The following is an 18,946-nucleotide window of genomic DNA, read 5'->3' on the forward strand; positions in this document are numbered from 1 at the left end:
CTTCTATTTCTCAATGCCAGTAGAGTATTCATGCAGTGGTAGACGTGGTTGAAACGCGGTGCTTGCGGAGGAGGATCAGTCTTGCCCCATTCCTTGGCGCTGACACACTTTGGGGGCGGCTGTGCTTGCGACGCTGGGATCGGGGATAGACTGCATGATTACCATCCTCCAACATACACACAGTACTGGCCGTATCCAAAAATGTCACATACAGAGGTAGCGCACACTGATTCAATCGAGACCGAGGATGTCAAGAAAGACCAAGAGAAGAAGCAGAAAAGTCGGAGACCAGCAAGTAGGCAGCTCACCTTCCTGCTGTTGAGTTCATGAGCTGACTGCGTTGTGCATTGCAGACACTGCCTTTCGGCAGCAAAGACTAAAGGCATGGCAGTATGCTGGCCTGGGAATCATTAAGGAGCCAGTAAATTGACTGCTGACTTTCGTTCAGACCTATCCTCACACCCAAGACTGTCCTTCCGCTTTTCTTCGTAGTAGGCATTATTTTTGCGCCTATAGGAGGAGTCTTGCTATGGGCAAGTGCAATGGTTAGTGCCATCTGGACTGCTACAGAGAGCCTAGGACGGAACTGATAGGCCGCACTCAAAAGGTCCAGGAACTGAGAATCGACTATACCAATTGTGGCACCGATGCCAGCAGTGGAGGCACAAATATCGATTTTTCGGACATCCCTAGCGAAAAATATTCCTCCCAATTCCGAAGCTCTACCGTCAACAACCCCCCTCAGTGGCGCCGGAACCGGACTGTGGCGACACCAGAATATGGTGTGGAGCAGCAGGATACAAATGTCTGCTCTCTTCGATTCTCCGTCCCTAATGATATCGGTCCTCCGGTCCTTCTATACTACCGGCTGACCAACTTCTACCAAAACCATCGAAGATATGTAAGGTCGTTGGATACTGATCAGTTATTGGGGAGGGCATTGGACAATGCAACAATCGCTGACAGCGCTTGTGATCCCTTGACATTGAACGAGACGTCCGGGAAAGCATACTATCCATGTGGGCTCATTGCCAATTCCCTCTTCAACGATACTATCAGAACACCTACCCTAATTACTGCACCTGGAACACCTGACGGCCGAGAGATATACCCAATGACCAATAAAGGCATTTCGTGGAGCAGTGACCATGAGTTGTACAGGGACACGTCATACACAAGAGATCAGGTCGAGCCACCACCAAACTGGAGAAAACGCTATCCAGATGGCTATACAGAAGAGAATGACATTCCCAATATCTCACAGTACGAGGAGCTTCAGGTCTGGATGAGAACGGCTGGACTGCCTACGTTCAGCAAACTTGCCTTGAGGAATGACAATGTGACCATGAAGGCTGGTACATATGAGATTCAAATCTATGATTGTGGGTCATTGCAGCCCTTGTTCGGATTCACTGCTGATGATATGCAGATTTCCCTGTTCATGTTTACGGCGGAACCAAATCTATCCTGCTCTCCACCCGCACCGTAATGGGCGGCAAGAACCCATTCCTTGGAATTGCCTACTTGGTTGTGGGGGGTATATGTGTGGTGTTGGGGGTCTTGTTCACCGTTGCCCATCTGGTCAAGCCAAGGTACGTGATAGCGTGTGACAATCAAACGTACAACTCTGGTGTTAACGCAAGTGTAGGAAACTGGGTGACCATACCTATCTCACTTGGAACAATGATAATCCTACAACAGCGACTGCAACAGGAAGGGACAGTGGGCTAGGCACCAACGCGTGATGTTTCTTGGATTGCTTTTCTCCTTTCAAGGTGTTTGAGGAAATAACTGACAAAGGCAGACCAGGCTGGCGTCACGGGAACGGGGAGCTGTGCATATGAATAGGTGTTCCACAATCGATTCTTTCCATTTGAAAGATGCCCCTTGGCCTTGTTAACCATGCACAGGCGACTACCTGAACGACCTTCTTGCCAGTTATCTATTCTTCACCCTGAGCCATGAGCCGCATGTACCCCTGTTATTGTTCGTGATTGCCAAGGCCAAGGAGTGCCCATTCGCGTTTTTGTATGATTGCATTCCTGACAGCATATCGCGTTGCTCACGCCAACTGGATAAGTACAAGAGGATGACTGGACCAGTTTTTTCGATGTCATTCTTTGTTTTATTTCTAATCGTTCTCTTGTCCATAGTTGGGACGAACTTTTCTCTTTCGTCTGCCGCCAACATTGTATCAGGTAAACAAATCTTTCGGGTTTAATCACAAGCAGCAGTGGAGAATGCGTCCAAATTTGCCATTTATGAGCCGCTTGCCGTCAACATTCCATTAGAAGAAAGGAGCAAAGACTTTTTAAGAGCTCCTCAGTGGTGCTTAGGGCGTCTGCCCTCTTACCAAACATATCTGGCGGTGCTGTGCAGTGCCCTTTGCGGTTGCTACTGAATTATCTAGCATGCGTGGTCACAAATCTGGTCTTTCCATTTCGGTCCTCCTGTGTCTTCCCAGTATTCTTTTTGCCGCAACACTCCCCGAGATTCCTGTTCGCCACTGTCCCATCCAGGCCCCATCCTCAGCACTCCGATTTGCCCATTCATTCCTTTCATGGGCCGAACCTCTCGACAACGATCTTCAAAACGCTACCACTGTCGAAGCGAGAATATCCCCGAACGTGAAGACAAAACGCCAAGCAGTTATGCCCCTGTACACAATTGATACCTACATGCACATCATCGCTGATAGTGCCTCTGCTTCTCCCTCATCTTCGGCCTATGTGACCGACCTTCAGATCCGTGCTCAATTTGAATACCTTGCCAGGGCATATACTGATGCCTCCATTGGTTTCCGCCTTATTGGCTATTCCCGCCGCACGAATGACACCTGGGCCCGCAACGGTGATGACTTTGGCATGAAGACTGCTCTTCGCCGAGGTGGATACTCGACCCTCAACATATACTATCAATCTCGGCTTCAATCTGCGCCAGGCACCCCAGGAATCCCCGCTGGATCCATCCTATTGGGATATTGCTCCCTCCCGGCGGCAGGTGTTGGGGCGAGAACGCCTGCTGCAGCATACGTGCTTGATGGTTGTAATATTCTGAGCGGTACGATGCCTGGGGGTAGTGTCTTTGGGTACAATCGGGGAGGGTCAACGGTGCATGAGGTCGGGCATTGGAATGGGCTGTTGCATACGTTCCAAGGAAATAGTTGCGGAACTCGTGATTATGGAGACTATGTTGCAGACACGCCACAAGAGGCGACAAGCACGAATGGGTGCCCGGCCATGAAGGACAGTTGTCCGTATTCGGGGGTTGCACCTGGCTATGATGGATCAGATGGTGAGTTTTCCCACTTTATCCTTCTTACCTTGCCTTTCCTATTCGCCATCCGTGGTACCTTGACTTTTTCTAAGACCGAAGCTAATCCTTTATTCCTGGTGGGCAGGTGCCGCGAACCCTTACGGCGCGCAAGGCTACTCCGGCCCAGATCCCATCAGCAACTTCATGGATTACTCGAACGATGCGTGTTATACTGGATTTACACCTGGACAAGGGGCGAGGATGTTGAATATCTGGCAGATATACCGGGAAGGCCGGTGATTTGGACTAGCTGGGTCAGAAGAGGAGAGCATGAATGAAGGGGAGATGGTAGGAACATGAGGCAGCAGGGCAGAAATAAGTGATTTTGGACTCGGTGGGCCTATCTAGCTGTCACGTAAGCATCTGAACTCTGCGCGCTGTGATTGTGATGTTGGGGTTTCTTGCTCCTTCCTCACGACCATGTCAAACCGCTACCACCACTACTAAGTGAGTACTTGGGGGCTGCTGGCATCAATATCCGGAAACGGCTAGAGTGGTAATCTTGGCAATGAGGTCTGTGCATTTCTGCATTGGGTCGAAATCTTCAATGCGGCTTTCATTTCTTCTCGTTGTCGAATCCCAGTGGCAGAGTCATGCACTGTCAGCTTTTACATTACGATCATGGTAGTCATAAGCTTGAAGACTCAGAGTTGATGCTGGCGACTGATTGAAGCTTGCCTTGAACCGAGTCGTTTCTTTCATTCATAATTCCCATGCTTGAGGGGGAGAAATCTCGGAATCCCTCATCAGCGCCAGGTCAAGCTATGATGCAAAACATCCAACCGATATACTCAATGCTCTCGAATCATTTTCCAAGTGAATAATAACACCTGATTGTCCATGTGCCATTGTTCATCCTATTCCGGGGCCCCTATCCAGGCTATCCTATTGCGGTAATTCTCATTCACGGTCACAGTCTCCTATTCAAACAATGGACAAAACAGCGCCGGATGCGCTCATTCACCAACGCTCTATTGCCAGAGTCAATTCAGGGCAATGGATCTTCATTGTTCGGCTTTGCGCACATTTCATTTTATGCTGCTGCTTTCCCGTTTGTCGACTTGTTTTTCTCTCTGTTCAAACGTCGTCTCTGTCCATCTCCTTATCCTGCTTCACAACACTTTTGCTGCTTTACACCAAACGGTCTTCTCGTTAGGCATTCTTTGCTTGGCTTGTCTAGAGAGATACGCAGGACATCATGTCATCGAGAAACAGTATTGAGAATACATGGCCTGATGATACGGTGATCGACCCGTCACTCCTCGATGAAGACAGAAAGAATGAAAAGAATTCAGATACTAGCAGGTCAAGGTCTAGTAGATCGTTGACTAGCATCTCAGGTTCTAGCGGTGCCAGCTCTGGCAAGTCAGGGTCCGGTTTTGGTGGGCCAACGGCAGGAACTGAGAATCGCGAGATTAGCCCCGAAGAGATATCAGGGGAGGCACCGGCCGCCCCCGAAATGAGCCCAGAACCCAGAGGTATCATAGATCAAGCATCCCACCAGTATGCCGACACGAGCGTGACACCTATGGGGTTCATGAATGGCGTAGCGCCGAGGTACGCTAGCTCCATCTGCTACCGCAACGCGGCAATCACAATGTTGCTAAATTTACCGTGTTTCACCAACTGGCTCTCCGGAGCCTATTCTACAAGGCGCGAAGGAGGACCCTCTCACCCGTTAATGGACGCTATGACAGAGCTCGCAGCCACATACTGGTCTCAGCCAACGGCGAAAGGAAGTGCCAGGCCTGCAGTACGGGCAAAGCGGCATCAATTGGATACTGCCATGGATGGCTTTTGGAAACGGTTTCTTAAAGCCAGCCCTGGATTTACACCCAAACCCACGCAGACGAATTTCTACTGCCAAGAAGACTCTGCATTATTCTTGTCGACGCTTTTGGAATGTGTTTATGACGAGCTGGACCCGATTAGGTAAGTTACTATTTCTGCTGGAAGTGCTGCCAGTCCTCACTTACTAATGTTCGTGTAGCGTCCATGGCAAGATTTTGGGTGGCATGTTCAGAGCTTGGCATGCGACTTCAACATATTGCTCGGCAAAGTGCCAGAAAAAGAGAAAACGCAAGAGCGAAGACGGGCAGCCGGTGCTGAATCCACCTAATTGGATCCATATCGTCAATTTCCTGAGTCCAAAGATCCGGCATAAGGGAGCAAGAAGCTTCCAGGAGTGTTTCGATGCATCGCTTGAACAGCAGCAAGAGGCCGACTGCCCAAGGTGCGGGCGATTGACCACCAGATCTGCCAAAGACAAATTTATTATACTGCCTAAAATTCTTCTCACGCAGCTCAATCGAAGCACAAACACTCAGGGCAAGATCCAAGAACATTGCGAAATACCCCGAGAGCTTACTGTTGCCATTGATGAATCGGCTCGCAGCAAGTACAAGGATGCAAAATACAGACTTGCAGCAGTGGTGGCTCACTCCGGAGAATCAAGCACGTCGGGCCATTACATCAGTTATGTCCGTGATCCGGCAAGAACAGGCAGCTGGATTCAGCTCGATGATGACAGGGTCAGACGCATCGATTTCGCAGAGATTAATCATAACCGGGAATCGATTATGGAGGACATGTTGCCATTCATGATGGCCTGGGAATTGATTGATCTGCCCAAGGAACCCGCTGCGAGCGGAGAGGAAGCCGAAGCTGCCAATAGGAAGGAAGCGGAAGCACGCAAGCAACAGCTCGATGAGAGAGAGGCTGCCCTCGATACACGGCAGGAGAAGTTGAATGAAAGGGAGAAGGCATTGCGGGTTCGGGAGGGGGAGCTGGAAGGGGGCAAGAACAGGCTTAAGACAATGGCAGCGGACTTCTTTCGGAATAGGAACGAAAAGCAGCAGGCTCTGGCTGAACGTGAAGCAGACATCGAGCGGCGCGAACAGAGATTGCAAGTTGAGAAAGAGACAGCCTTTGCACAGCCTGCAGCACAAGCAAGAGACCAGGTTGCACATGAGGTCGACGAAGGAAAGGATACGGCCACCTTCTGTGCAACGTTTCGAAATGCTGCGCATCACGATGAAAATGCTCGAGCGATCTTCAAGCTCCGTGACTTCAATCCAGATGTCCCAACCAAGATCGAGTCAACCGTTCAGCTCACCGACCTAGAGGGTAATCTACGATCCGTCAAAAAGGGCACCGCGGTCAATGACGACTATATCATCATTTTCAACGTCAAGGGAGGCAAGAAGAGAAAGAGGGGTGATGACGACCAGGCCGGCCCTCCACCGCCGCCGCCGAAAAAGGCCAAACGCCCAGCCAAACAAGACAACAGGCTCAGAACTCCTCCGCAGGAAAACGAAGGGCCACAAACGTCGCCCCCGGGGAAGAATAAGTCGCCAGGTGCGAAGAAGTTGAAAACGTCACCAAAATCCAACGAGAAGCCAAAGTCTCCCAAGACTACCGAAGCAATATCAAAGAAATCTCCTCCTGCACCCCGCCGGTCCGCCCGCGTAAACAAGGGCAAAAATTCGAAGAGAGCCTAGGTCAATGTTAATGTAGTCGACACGGCTGGCCGAGCTGGGAAATGTTGTACACTGCCGGCAGTGTGAACATATCGCTGGTATTGCGATATCAGGCGGGTTGACTGTGGTTGCTGGGTTGGGAAGGAGCATGAGAAAGAAGATACGGAATAGAGTGGTTAGACAGGCCTATGCTGAGATTAGGAGGAGACGGGAAAGGCGTTCAGAACTGCTCAGGCCTGTGGCCTAAGAGAATGGATATTAAAGTATTTTCACTTGTGAAGAGGAAGTGCCAGGCGTGGTAATCGATATAGGTAGTAGTATAGTCAAGTTGCTGGGAAAGATAAGTAGTTGTTGACCTTCCGAGAGGGCCAATTGGCCGCGTTTCATATGCGTAATCCCTGCGTTTCTACTGCTTCTAATTGGTCAATTTCCAACGCAATTTTGCTTCTAATTTCGCTATACAGTACAGCCAATTATACATAGATTTACGCTCTCTACCCCTGTAGCTATTAATCAACTTGCTTCTTTACGTACTCTGCACAGTAGGTTGACAGTAGTTTCTTAATCCGTTCGTCCCCTCTTTGAGCTCAGAGAGATACCATAGCATGGTGTTCCCTTGGTCGATACTCTTCGGTAGATCACAGAGAGGCGGAAGGATAACAAGTCGTAAACTGTAGCCCGAAATTCGGCTGATCCAGAGTCCTCCATCCCGAATTGATAGGTCATGGAATGTATGGGATACATCATGGACTTGAATCCATAATGTCCTTCTCCCACTAGTATGAGCAGCGTTGAAGAAGTGCAAGAAGTCTGCAACACAAAGAGACGTCTTCCCAGCGGATGCCCCCTCGCCTCCAAGTATCAAAGCTGCCAAAGGCATCGTGACATTTCTTCCTTTGCAGATCAGGACTGTTGTCGTGAGTATGCTGGAGGCCACCCCGACTAGTAGAGCAAAGAACTGACCCCAATGGGCTACCCTTCATATATCTCTCGCTTTATTCTATCATTGTTCTTGTCGGCTATCCGTCTATCCGTCTATTCAGCTTTAATCCATCATCCTAGCCCGATGCCCCTCGCTAGTAGAAGTCCGGAATCATTCATCACGTCCCTGGTCGATAAGATCTCTCTTCTTGTGCCTCCTTTGCCTTCAACTCCGTCATCATCATCACCATCAGCGTCTCGCCCGCGCCCTTTGGACTCGAATGTGTCCACAGACCCTGTGTCTCCGCCATCACCGCCAAATTTCTCTACTCTCCTCTCTACCCTCCCGAAAGAGGATCAAGAATCTGTCACCCGACTCTTGATGACTTTACATTTCTTCTTTCCGCATGAATTCATTCCGGCGCTGGATCTACTGGACAGAGGATTGGTCACTCGGTTGGTTATCGGATCTCTACCGAGTCCTACCAATGTCTCCGAAGCATCGCATAGGAAGCCTCATGTTGATTATCAAGCCCCATGGAACGAACCAACGGGAGATCTAGATCCCCCTCTTAACACTTACATGGTAAGCGTTGGCCCATATTTACACGAGACTGATCTTGGTATTCATGTGGACTTTGAGGCGGGCAGGCAGATAGCGACAGAGAACGAAGTATTCTACGTCCAATCCGCTTCATCTCAGACCAAAACAACTCGCCAACGTCGCCACCACCATACCAGTGTCTCCTCAACCAATTACGAAGTCAGGCTCGGTGCCTGGAACTGTACATGCCCCGCCTTTGCTTTGTCCACATTCAGTCGATTAATGGATCCGAAAGCTGATGGCCGCGCCGATGACAATCGAGAGCCACTAAAGAACTTGTTAGCCGGCGACGACCACCACAACGTTGATTTCTACGACAGTGCCATGTCACAAACAGAATTCGAATGGAGGTTTGGTGGTACTTTTACTCGCACCATATCGGACCCCGAACACGGAATTGACTCGGAAAGAAAAGGAGCATCAGTGCCAGTGCCTGTATGTAAGCACATCCTCGCTGCCTTACTCGGCAAACACATCCCAGGTCTTTTCGGCTCAGGTGTACAGCTTCGCACCGTCAGCGCCGAGGAGGGAGCTGGATGGGCTGGTGGATGGGGAGATGGGGACTGACAGACAGAGCTTCTACTACGGTTTTGACTAGACCTATCCTGCATGGACGAAACGAGCTATGAAGTGAGATAACAAGGAATGCGACGAGCTTGTTCGAGTGGAGGCAAAAGAAGAAACGACTGCCTCTGCATTGAATGGATCTGTGAGAAATATAATTGCACTATCGAACTCTAATGTTCATCGAATGTACAGCGCATCTTGAGCACACGAGACACCCAGAGAGCCAAACCCATCCTCTGTAACTCGGTGGAGGAGCAGGTCAAGCGACACAGCAATTTCTCCGCGTCAAAACACATGCCCAGCGATTGTCTTGAAAAGGCTGAACTGCACATGAGCCTCTCCCATCCACATCCTGTATTCCCACGGGACAAACCTGGAACGCTCACTGCAAGATCCACATCGCTGCAAGGATCCAGCCCAAACCTCAGTTTCACATCAACATTCCTCCATGCCCACAACCGTCTTGCCGACGAGCCAGCAAGCACGCCAGCAACTAAGTTAGCAAGAAAGTACGCTGCTATACGAAGACACTGTTGTTCGAATTGAGTGCCTATCTGTGGCAGACCACAGCTACACAGCCTACCAGCCAGCCAGCCAGCCAACCATCAAGGATACCCCATATTCTCCCTTCAGAGCCAGCCCAAGCGAGCTCAGGTCCGACCCTCGACGCAAGACGAAGAAAAGGAAGAGCCATCTATACTCCACTCCCCAGAGACGAAGCAAGCGCAGTAGACCCCCGACCCCGACCCCAGCCCAGGAACAAAGCAGCCGCCATCCGCACCGAACTCTTCACAGCCACTCATGGATTTACCTTCCTTCGCTCTGCTTCCCCCCCTCCTTTCTCCCCAAAGAACCCAGGAATGGGGAAAGCGAGACTGATGTACATGACGGCGCTTCGCAGAGTTGGGAAATTGGAATGGAATGATATGAAACGATATGAAACGAAATGCAATGAGAAGCTGGCTGGTTTGGTAGAGTGGAATTGGAACGGAATGGAACAGAGTAGAGCAGAGCAGAGCAGAGTCGCTCTAGATTAGCTATCCTCGGGAACTGGGAACTGGGATCTGGGATCGAATATGGATATGGATATGAGTATGGGTATGGATATGAACACGTCCAGGGCGGGACGCGAGGATCTCGGGGTAGAAAGAGAGAATCGGGGCGCGGAGCGAATAAGGGTGCATGCGTGCAAGCTATCTGGATGGATGGAAAGGAGAGGGGAGGGAAAGGGAAGGGATAGTACAAATAGTACAAGCAGTTAGAATTACAAATTACAGGGTGGTCCGTCCCTCGCTTCTGCAAGGCTGTCGGTGGAATACGACACCATCTCGTTCTGATGGCCTTCTGGTCTTGTTTTCCCGGCCAAGCTGGTCCTTACATGTACTAGTATGTCTATTGTTTCGTCCGCCTGGGCACCTTTCAGGTGTCTCATGCAGGCCTCACTGAGAGAGAGACACACACGTCCAGCCAGACGTCCAGCCAGGCAGGCTGTGTTTTCTCTCCCTCTCTAAACGCCAGTGCTAATGCTTGCTACACGCGTTCAGCTAGCCAAAATCGCTCGTTCCAGGCCACGGCGCCCCTAAATGTATTATCCTCGCGATTAGCGGCGCTAGCTCTTCTTCTTCGCCTTCCCGCTTCCCTTCTCCTTCGCATCGCTTCCGTCCGGTTTTTTCTCATCCTTCTTGTTGTTGTTGTTATCGTTTCCGCTGTTGGCCACACCATTGATCCCCTTCTTGTCATCGCCGGCCTCTTTCTTGCCTTCCTCCTTCTTCCCGCCCGCTTCCTCCTCCTTCGTCTTGGCATCCTTGTCCTCCTGCGCCTGGCGATTTTGCCGCTTGTTCTCGATCAGATCGTGGAATGCGGTGATTGCGCGCACGAGACTACTCAGGTAGATGGTCATGAGCTGGTCGTTGGTCTTGATGGACATGGCGCGGGCGAGTTCGCTGTTTTCGATTGACGAGGGAGAGGAGGTTTTGTCGGTGCCGTTGATGGGTTTGCTGGCGGTGCTGGGGGTCGAGAGGTTGGGAAGCAGATTGAATATGTCTTGCAGGTTTCCGAGGATGGCGTGGTTGGTGGGCAGGTCGCCATCCAGGACTCGTTGCAGGTAGGCGGATATATCGCGCAGGCGGTGGTGTAGGCCTTGGAGGGATTGGAGCTGTGCTGTTATCCGTGTGGAGAGAGTGCCGACTGCTACGTCTCTGATGTCGCGTAACAGGTGTTCGACGCCGATCTCTTCGGCCTCTTCGGCTTCGATTATGGAAGGTGTGTGCACGAATGTTTTGGAGGTGGTGGTGCCGTCGTCTTTGATCTCTTCGACGGCGAAGTAGGCATCGGTTGGCACGCCGACTTCGGTGGGTTGGACATCGATAATGACGAGTAAGGGGTTGGGGGTGTATCTTTTGAAGAGTTCGTTGATCTCTAGATCTGAAGCCCGTAGTTTGGGACCCGAGTGATACCACCCTATCAGCTTTTCTCTTGCGTTGACCTTTTTGAACATATCATTCATTGATTCGACGTAGTTGTGGTCCAGGAACCAGACGGAGCGGTCTTTGTCATCTTCTTCGAAGGGGACTGCAGGAGAGGAGTGTCAGAGAGATCGATGACCAGGTGCACAGAAGGTGTAGATGGGGGTTTACCTGCGAAGCTGTTTGATACCCTGACATTTTTACCATCGTTCTGTCCGAGAAGCACTCCTACCACTCTTTTCCGTGTGCCTTTCGCTGATCTACCGTAGTGATCTGCTGCTGAGAGGAGGACAAGCGGAGCGACGGAGACTTGTCTTGTCACCAGAGATAACGTCTCTGCTGTTGTGGCCGGCATGACGCGGAAAGTAGAGAGGTTGCGCAGTGATTTGGACAGACGCGATGTTGAGGACTTTCGCCGGACTGATGTGTCTGTGAATGTGTCTGTGAGTCTGTGTGTGTCTCTGTGTCTGAAACTCGAGGGTAGTGATCCGGAGCGTTCTTTGATTGTCACTGCACAGGTACAAGTTGATTGAATTCGTTGTACTGAGCTCAGAAATTGTCTTGATGAGATTGGAGAGTGAGAGTGAGAGTGATAATGAGAATGAGTGTTTGGAGCAACGTGCAGGGCTGGTGACTGGCTTGGCAACTGAACCAAAAGCCGCGGCCTCAATTTAGCACCTCGGGTGGAGGAGGAAGAGGAGGAGGAGCTGCTGCACACTGTACACTGCACTCTGCACACTGCACGCCCATCCTCACTACTGCTCGAACTCCCCCCTACTCATTCCCTCCCCCCGTCCGCCTTCTCTCCTCCATCTTCACCTTCACGCGCCAGTGATCTTCTCCACTCCTTCCACGTCCGCCCCGTGCAGGTCACATCACGACCTTGGTCAGGTCTTCTCCTCGTTCTCTGTCCGAAATGGCGCCAATTAGGGATGACACGGTCACCGACCTGAAGGATCTCGTTGCAAAGCTAGAAATCCGAGTCCGACAGCTGGAGGACCGGCTTGGACGTGATGGGGCCAAACCGAGAACACCTTCACAGTCGATGAGAATGATTTTGATGGGCCCCCCAGGCGCAGGTAAACATGGAAATACATGGAAATACTGTGTCAATCGGCGTGCAACTCGTCTAACACCCTGTTACAGGCAAGGGAACGCAAGCACCCAAGATTAAGGACAAGTACTGCGTCTGTCACCTGGTACGCATCTGACCGTCTAGCTAGCTAGCTATGCCGTGTTTATTGACTTCTCGCAGGCCACAGGAGACATGCTCCGCGCCCAGGTCGCAAAGAAGACGGCACTCGGACGAGAAGCCAAGAAGATTATGGATCAAGGCGGGCTCGTCAGCGATGATATTATGGTCAACATGATCAAGTCGGAACTGGCTACCAATCAAGAATGCGCCAACGGGTATTGTGCACATGCCTCATATCGCGCACAAATGTTTTGACCAAACTCCAGATTCATCCTCGACGGTTTTCCGCGAACTGTGGCCCAAGCCGAACGCCTCGATCAGATGCTGAAAGAACAACAACAGCCCCTCAAACACGCCGTCGAGCTCCAAATCGACGACAGTCTCCTCGTTGCACGTGTTACTGGCCGACTCATCCACCCAGCATCTGGACGCACATATCACAAGATCTTCAACCCCCCCAAAGAACACATGAAAGACGATGTGACGGGCGAACACCTGATCCAAAGAACCGATGATAATGCGGAAACGTTGAAGAAACGGTTGGGGACATATCACGCACAGACTGCTCCAGTGGTGAGTTATTACCAGAAGAAGGGCATCTGGTCTGGTGTCGACGCGAGTCAAGAGCCCGGTGCGGTGTGGAAGAGCCTGCTCGGTGTTTTTGGTGAGGAAAAACCAGCTCACACTGGAATGGGGAGCAGCATTCTGAGCAAGATTGGACTGAAATCGTAGGCCAGCAAGGAGTGGAGGGTGAGAACACACCGTGGCTAGGATACCTATCCACGGACAGCCTGTGTCTTCGAGTGCTGGATGTTTCTGTTGAATGTGGAAAAACCGGGGAGGATGATACCCTTACCATGGTCCCGAGGCGAGGACGCATTCAGCTTGATTCCAGCCGCAATCTGAGACAGAGGTTGGGGGGAAAAGCTCGAATCAGTACATAATCTATCTCATGTCTGGCGATTCTGGCAGGTTGTCTCTGTATAACAAACCTCTTGTCCTCCATCTCTTGTTCTCTCTCTCTCTCTCTCTCTCTCTCTCTCTCTCTCTCTCTCTCTCTCTCTCTCTCTCTCTCTCTCTCTCTCTCTCTCTCTCTCTCTCTCTCTCTCTCTCTCTCTCTCTCTCTCTCTCTCTCTCTCTCTCTCTCTCTCTCTCTCTCTCTCTCTCTCTCTCTCTCTCTCTCTCTCTCTCTCTCTCTCTCTCTCTCTCTCTCTCTCTCTCTCTCTCTCTCTCTCTCTCTCTCTCTCTCTCTCTCTCTCTCTCTCTCTCTCTCTCTCTCTCTCTCTCTCTCTCTCTCTCTCTCTCTCTCTCTCTCTCTCTCTCTCTCTCTCTCTCTCTCTCTCTCTCTCTCTCTCTCTCTCTCTCTCTCTCTCTCTCTCTCTCTCTCTCTCTCTCTCTCTCTCTCTCTCTCTCTCTCTCTCTCTCTCTCTCTCTCTCTCTCTCTCTCTCTCTCTCTCTCTCTCTCTCTCTCTCTCTCTCTCTCTCTCTCTCTCTCTCTCTCGCTCTCTCTCTCTCTCTCTCTGTCTACATCCCACAACCGGCCCGTCATCTACACCAAGCACCAGCGATTCCTTCCCCTTACCCCCATCCAAAGCGTTTCGATTCTCCTCTTCCTCTCTTCGGCCCTGATTCCCCTGACCCTTCAAGTGCATCCTCCAGCCTCCAGCCTCCTTAATTTGGTGCTTACTCCCTCCCCCGGCCCCTTCCCTTTCCTCCTTTTCCTTTGGAAAGGAGAAAAACCGAGGAGGTCCCCTCCCTGCAGCTCCGCACGCTTTACTTGAACCCCTCGATCCCACCCTCCCCTTTGCCCCTGCAACGAATCGATTACCCCGGTGATGAAAATCCCCCGCAAACTCCCCTCTACCTTCTTCAGGTCCCTTGGTAAATTATGTCCATCAGGTATATGAGAAAGGACACAAGAAAGAAAGAAGGAGTGGGCCAGAAGGAAGGAAGCAGGGGCGAGGGATAGCAGGCAGGATGACGAAATACAGCTCTAAAACTCTCCTCCCTTCCCTCTCAAATCTCCTTCGGAAAAAAGACTCGAGCCGATATCTGTGAGGCGCATTGTTGATCTCCGTGCTAAAGTACTACTTAGTACATCTAATTGGACAAAAAGCAGAAAAGAGATGAGTTGATGGTCTAGACAACTTAAGGGTGAAGAAGTCATCATGTATATATATTTATATGTCTATGTACATCTAACATATGTGTATGTTTCTGTATGTTCATGTGCATATTTACCGCGATCGTGATCTAGTGAACAAACGGACCCATGCGACCATGCGCTCTGTCATCATGATGATGATGATGATGATGATGATGATGATGATGAGGAGTATACAAAAACAGGGGTATCTTTGTGGACAGCGGTGTTGTGTGCACGCGAGGAAGACCCGGGTATATGGGCCATGGTAGAGATTGGTTGCAAAGGTTCCCTGGCCGCGATCCTCGTCCGTGCTCGATTAAGTCACGTAGTGCCATGTTGTACTAACGCCGTTTCGCCTGTGGCAGGGAGTGTCTGTGGGTTGGCCGGTTTGGCCCCCGTCTCTCAACATTATTCAGCAACGGCTTGCCCTTCCCCATTCACCATACTCCAACCGACGTTGGTTGAAGGATGCTCGTGTGTCATACCGTTGGTTTTCACCTCGCCAGCCACTCCATTGTTCTCCCGGAAATCTCTCTGGGCTGCTACCAGAAGAATTTTCTCCATTCAAGCCTCTTTTCAACCGTACCGCGCCCAACGCCACGCTCTTGAAAATCCGAAAATGATCCGCATTTGTCGTGAATTAACTTTATACATGAATTGCAAATCAAAGGGCTTGTCCAACCTTCGTTTCCTCTGACACATCCTGATCCTCTGACCTTGTCAGGGAATTCCTCCTCTCGCCTCTTCCCCTGCTCCGGTTTTCTCTTTCTGTCTGCTCGGGTCTTCTTTCATTCTCTTCTGGATACATGAGCTCTTTGGCACTGATATTCGTAGTCGTCCTCGCCGATCTGGGATCTGTCATCTCCCATTCATATTGACCTCGACTCTGCCCTTCAAATTGCATCTGGGCATTTTTTTCGGAATCGAGATCTTCCGCGGAGGAGGTGAATTCATCAACTTCAATATCGACGGTGGTTTCGGCCAGGATGCCATGACCATCAAACGGAGGTTTGTTAATTCGTTCGACTGAACCGGTTCGTTCGATATCGGTCTCGGTGCCCACGGTATATTGACTGCATTTGTTCTTTGATATGCGTGACATGGGATGCGAATCACCTCCATCCGTGCCAGGCCTGCGCATACCGCAGAACGAACTGCCTGAGTTACCAGTCTTGCGATTGCTGGAGGTAGAGCGATGACCTGGAGTAAACACCCGGAGATGCGGGAACCATTCCCTCAGGAGAGGCCAGATCAGCGGTAGATTCGCGACATATATTGCCACACTGGCTTCACGGATGTACCAGAGCATGTAGACGGTGCTGTAGACATCCGCCAAATTGAAGACTTTGGTCAAGATGGCGGCGACGATGACAAACGAGCCCATGCTGAAGATGCCAACGAGGACTACTTTTTGTTTGGGTTTGAGGTTGGCCTGGACAAGGAGCGGAAGCATGACACCTAGCATCATCAGGTCGGAAGAGATGTTGAAAACGGCCTGTGTGATGGAATAGTGTTGCAGCGTTGTGCACTGGGGATCTGGGGGTGGAACAGCCCAGTAGCCCTTGAAAGGACGGCAGGCGAAGAAGAATGCGAGCTCGGTGCCAACCCAACCCAAAGCAACATATGCTGCGATAGCTTTGACTATTCTCTGTTGCCGAAGACCCATCGTCAGGCGTCTGTACATGATCAACATGCATGCTTTGTTGAAGTATATCGTGTTCAACATGGCCTGTTCGGAGATGATGACCACCTTGCTTCCCTTGATTCTCTCCTCTATATCTTCTGGTGAGAAGGTGGAAAGTTGTTCGGGAGGAAAAAGATTGGAGCCGCCGCCAGTGACTACCACGTTCAGGCACACAACCAGAGTCGTAAACCACCCGAGAGCTGCCAACATGAGATAGTCATCGGGCTGCAGCCCCCCAAGACCAACACGATGGATCCGAGCATAACTGAGACAGGATCAGTGCCTTGCGAACGATACTTTGAAGAGCATCGGAGCCGCTCACGTTCTTGCGACAACAAAGAGCGCCCCAACAGCATACAGGGACCAGCTCTCTCGAGCCAGTGTCTGCTGAAATGGAAGGTCGAAAGCAGAAGACGGCATGACTGGTGAAAAACGCGAGAGATTGGGGTAGGGTAGCAATACAAAGGAAAGACAATAAAAAGAAGACTGCGCAAGACCCTTATGCAGTTTACATACTTGGCAGCGAAGGATGATAGGCTCTACGTCAGAGACATGCATTGGATGAGCAAAATGAAGCGCAGGCTGAGAAAGTGTGCACGAGTGATTTTGACCTAAGTAATAAAGTATGAAGCCGATAGTCAACATGCATGCAAGATGACCCTGAGCGTCTGCATGAGATGCGTAGACGCCCAACGATAAGCTTTACCATTGAGTCAAGACCTTTCCAGGGGGGGGAGGGAGCTATGACCACTGATCATCCGTGATGCATTCCTTCGTCAAATTATGAATGATCAGGGCTCCAAGAAGATGTGTAGCGAGTCAGCACAAGCCTGAGCCGATATTTTGTGCTCGTGGGAGAGATGATTCGCGTACATGTTCGTGAGCTCGAGGAACGAACATGCTTGCTCGATGATAATCGCTCAATACGAAGCGCTAATTGCGTAGTGGGTGTAGGAAACGCCATCGGTGTCAAGGCGAAGAAGGTGATGGCGATAACAGAGTGGCAGGTCTGAAAGGTCTGAAAGGTCTGGATGGAAAGAAAAGATTATTTGGTCACCTAGTTGGTGAATAATGCAAGTGGAGCACGGGAGGGAAGGAAAGAACCCAGTCCAAGTGGCTAGTTAGCGAAGAGTAGTCATTCGGGGAGGGGCCCGATGGGATCAATTGGGCCGTGCCCAGCTGTCAGATACCTTCTTGATCCAGTGGAGCGGGCTTGGTGGGGCGGATGCCTCCAAGCGTCAAACTTAGGGTTGACCTTGTAAAGGAGTACCTGCAGGCACATTTAGGCTCTTTACTCTTATCAGTGATCACCCATTAACCTCGCTGCTAGTACCGCTTCTCCTAAACACCCCGTAACGTGCTGCGTCTTGAGTCGTGAAGTTCGAGGAATCCTGGCCTCTGCGGCGACGAGCATAGTCACACATGACCTTTACCCCCCCCGAACTATCATGAGTAAGGGGATGAGATTATTTCAATCAAGAATTTGAGAAACTTTCCTGAAGGCTGACGAGTATTCAGTACTCGCATCTCTGTGGTGGAGCGTGAGTCTGAATCTGCTAATCTCTTCAGAATTTCCTTGGAGACATCCCCATTGGTGCTTGTACGCACTGGTCGACAGTTTCTATCTACAGGAAACATCATCATGACTGGAACAAGGCATGGTGCAATAAACTAGTGCAAACCGCGCACGGGGAATGAGCATCCTGATTCCTGAGTGTTGAGTGCGAACAGTGATAAGCGAGGTCCTTTGGTAGTCGAGAATAGCTTGATATCAGGAAGCGGACCAAGTGACCATGGTTCTTGGGCCTGAGTAATCAAAGGTGACAGATACCATGTCGTATGTCGTAGTAGTAAGTATTGGTTTGCTTTGTAGTAAATGGTGATCAACTCAGATGAGTCCTTCGGTCCCACGTCCTATCATTTCGCTCGCCCATCTCTCACCAATCACGATTTGAAGAATGTGGTTCGTAATTGAAGCTCAGCGTCTTCAACGTATCACATGTCATCAGATCAAGACTTCTTACTCTTCTCGTATAATCGTATAATCGTATAATCGACGTTGGAACTCATACTACAGTAGGACATACCGTAGCAAGTACTCCGTATTCGTAGCATGGTGCTAAGACATGGTGCTAAGAACAGCTAGTATCATGTACGCCGCCACCAGGCCTTCTTGAAGCTTCCGTTCTTTATATCCACACAATCAATTTGATACAGTATAGCTAGATCACCATAAGATTAGTGCCGATGTACAGCAGCTGTTTCGAGAATCTGATACTAGCGTTGAGCTACGAATACGGAGTACTTTAGCCAGGTATCGTAGTGCGCCGGCCGCCTCATGCAGTTACTGTGCCACAATCATCAATAATTTCCGAATACATCTCTCAACGCCGTTCGAGTTTCAACTTCTCAGTTCTAACCCCACCAGGACGTTGAACCAGGCAGCGTGACACAATTGATCGTGTTTGACATCTGCCACATCTTCCAGAACGGTGGACTTTCCCGTGTTACACAAGAATCAGCTCTCCCTGATACTGTGCATATGTGCAGTGGCCGTCTTCCCTAGCATC

The 18,946-nt window shown here is 50.5% G+C and overlaps 7 protein-coding genes across 7 annotated transcripts; 5 read left to right on the forward strand and 2 right to left on the reverse strand.

Moving 5' to 3' along the window:
* Positions 1 to 201: 201 nt before the first annotated feature.
* EPUS_06831 (Meiotically up-regulated gene 89 protein) lies at positions 202 to 1,745 on the forward strand (the record flags this gene model as incomplete). The annotated part of the gene is made up of 6 exons (XM_007804725.1): positions 202 to 295; positions 354 to 390; positions 449 to 545; positions 608 to 1,382; positions 1,430 to 1,592; positions 1,649 to 1,745. 6 exons carry the CDS (start codon positions 202 to 204, stop codon positions 1,743 to 1,745), a joined length of 1,263 nt encoding a protein of 420 aa, XP_007802916.1.
* A 666-nt stretch (positions 1,746 to 2,411) lies between these two features.
* On the forward strand, positions 2,412 to 3,555 carry EPUS_06832 (uncharacterized protein; the record flags this gene model as incomplete). Its single annotated transcript, XM_007804726.1, has 2 exons — positions 2,412 to 3,294; positions 3,401 to 3,555. 2 exons carry the CDS (start codon positions 2,412 to 2,414, stop codon positions 3,553 to 3,555), a joined length of 1,038 nt encoding a protein of 345 aa, XP_007802917.1.
* A 958-nt stretch (positions 3,556 to 4,513) lies between these two features.
* Positions 4,514 to 6,815, forward strand: EPUS_06833 (uncharacterized protein; the record flags this gene model as incomplete). The annotated part of the gene is made up of 2 exons (XM_007804727.1): positions 4,514 to 5,247; positions 5,306 to 6,815. 2 exons carry the CDS (start codon positions 4,514 to 4,516, stop codon positions 6,813 to 6,815), a joined length of 2,244 nt encoding a protein of 747 aa, XP_007802918.1.
* Positions 6,816 to 7,860: 1,045 nt separating this feature from the next.
* EPUS_06834 (uncharacterized protein) lies at positions 7,861 to 8,886 on the forward strand (the record flags this gene model as incomplete). Its single annotated transcript, XM_007804728.1, has 1 exon — positions 7,861 to 8,886. One exon carries the CDS (start codon positions 7,861 to 7,863, stop codon positions 8,884 to 8,886), a length of 1,026 nt encoding a protein of 341 aa, XP_007802919.1.
* Positions 8,887 to 10,495: 1,609 nt separating this feature from the next.
* On the reverse strand, positions 10,496 to 11,706 carry EPUS_06835 (26S proteasome regulatory subunit rpn-8; the record flags this gene model as incomplete). Its single annotated transcript, XM_007804729.1, has 2 exons — positions 10,496 to 11,457; positions 11,523 to 11,706. 2 exons carry the CDS (start codon positions 11,704 to 11,706, stop codon positions 10,496 to 10,498), a joined length of 1,146 nt encoding a protein of 381 aa, XP_007802920.1.
* Positions 11,707 to 12,267: 561 nt separating this feature from the next.
* On the forward strand, positions 12,268 to 13,278 carry EPUS_06836 (Adenylate kinase 1; the record flags this gene model as incomplete). The annotated part of the gene is made up of 4 exons (XM_007804730.1): positions 12,268 to 12,430; positions 12,498 to 12,550; positions 12,607 to 12,761; positions 12,813 to 13,278. 4 exons carry the CDS (start codon positions 12,268 to 12,270, stop codon positions 13,276 to 13,278), a joined length of 837 nt encoding a protein of 278 aa, XP_007802921.1.
* Positions 13,279 to 15,356: 2,078 nt separating this feature from the next.
* On the reverse strand, positions 15,357 to 16,796 carry EPUS_06837 (uncharacterized protein; the record flags this gene model as incomplete). Its single annotated transcript, XM_007804731.1, has 2 exons — positions 15,357 to 16,641; positions 16,699 to 16,796. The coding sequence occupies 2 exons, from the start codon at positions 16,794 to 16,796 to the stop codon at positions 15,357 to 15,359; spliced, it is 1,383 nt and encodes a 460-aa protein (XP_007802922.1).
* Positions 16,797 to 18,946: the final 2,150 nt, after the last annotated feature.

Source organism: Endocarpon pusillum, assembly GCF_000464535.1.
Source record: "Endocarpon pusillum Z07020 unplaced genomic scaffold scaffold3494, whole genome shotgun sequence".
NCBI lineage: Eukaryota > Fungi > Ascomycota > Eurotiomycetes > Verrucariales > Verrucariaceae > Endocarpon > Endocarpon pusillum.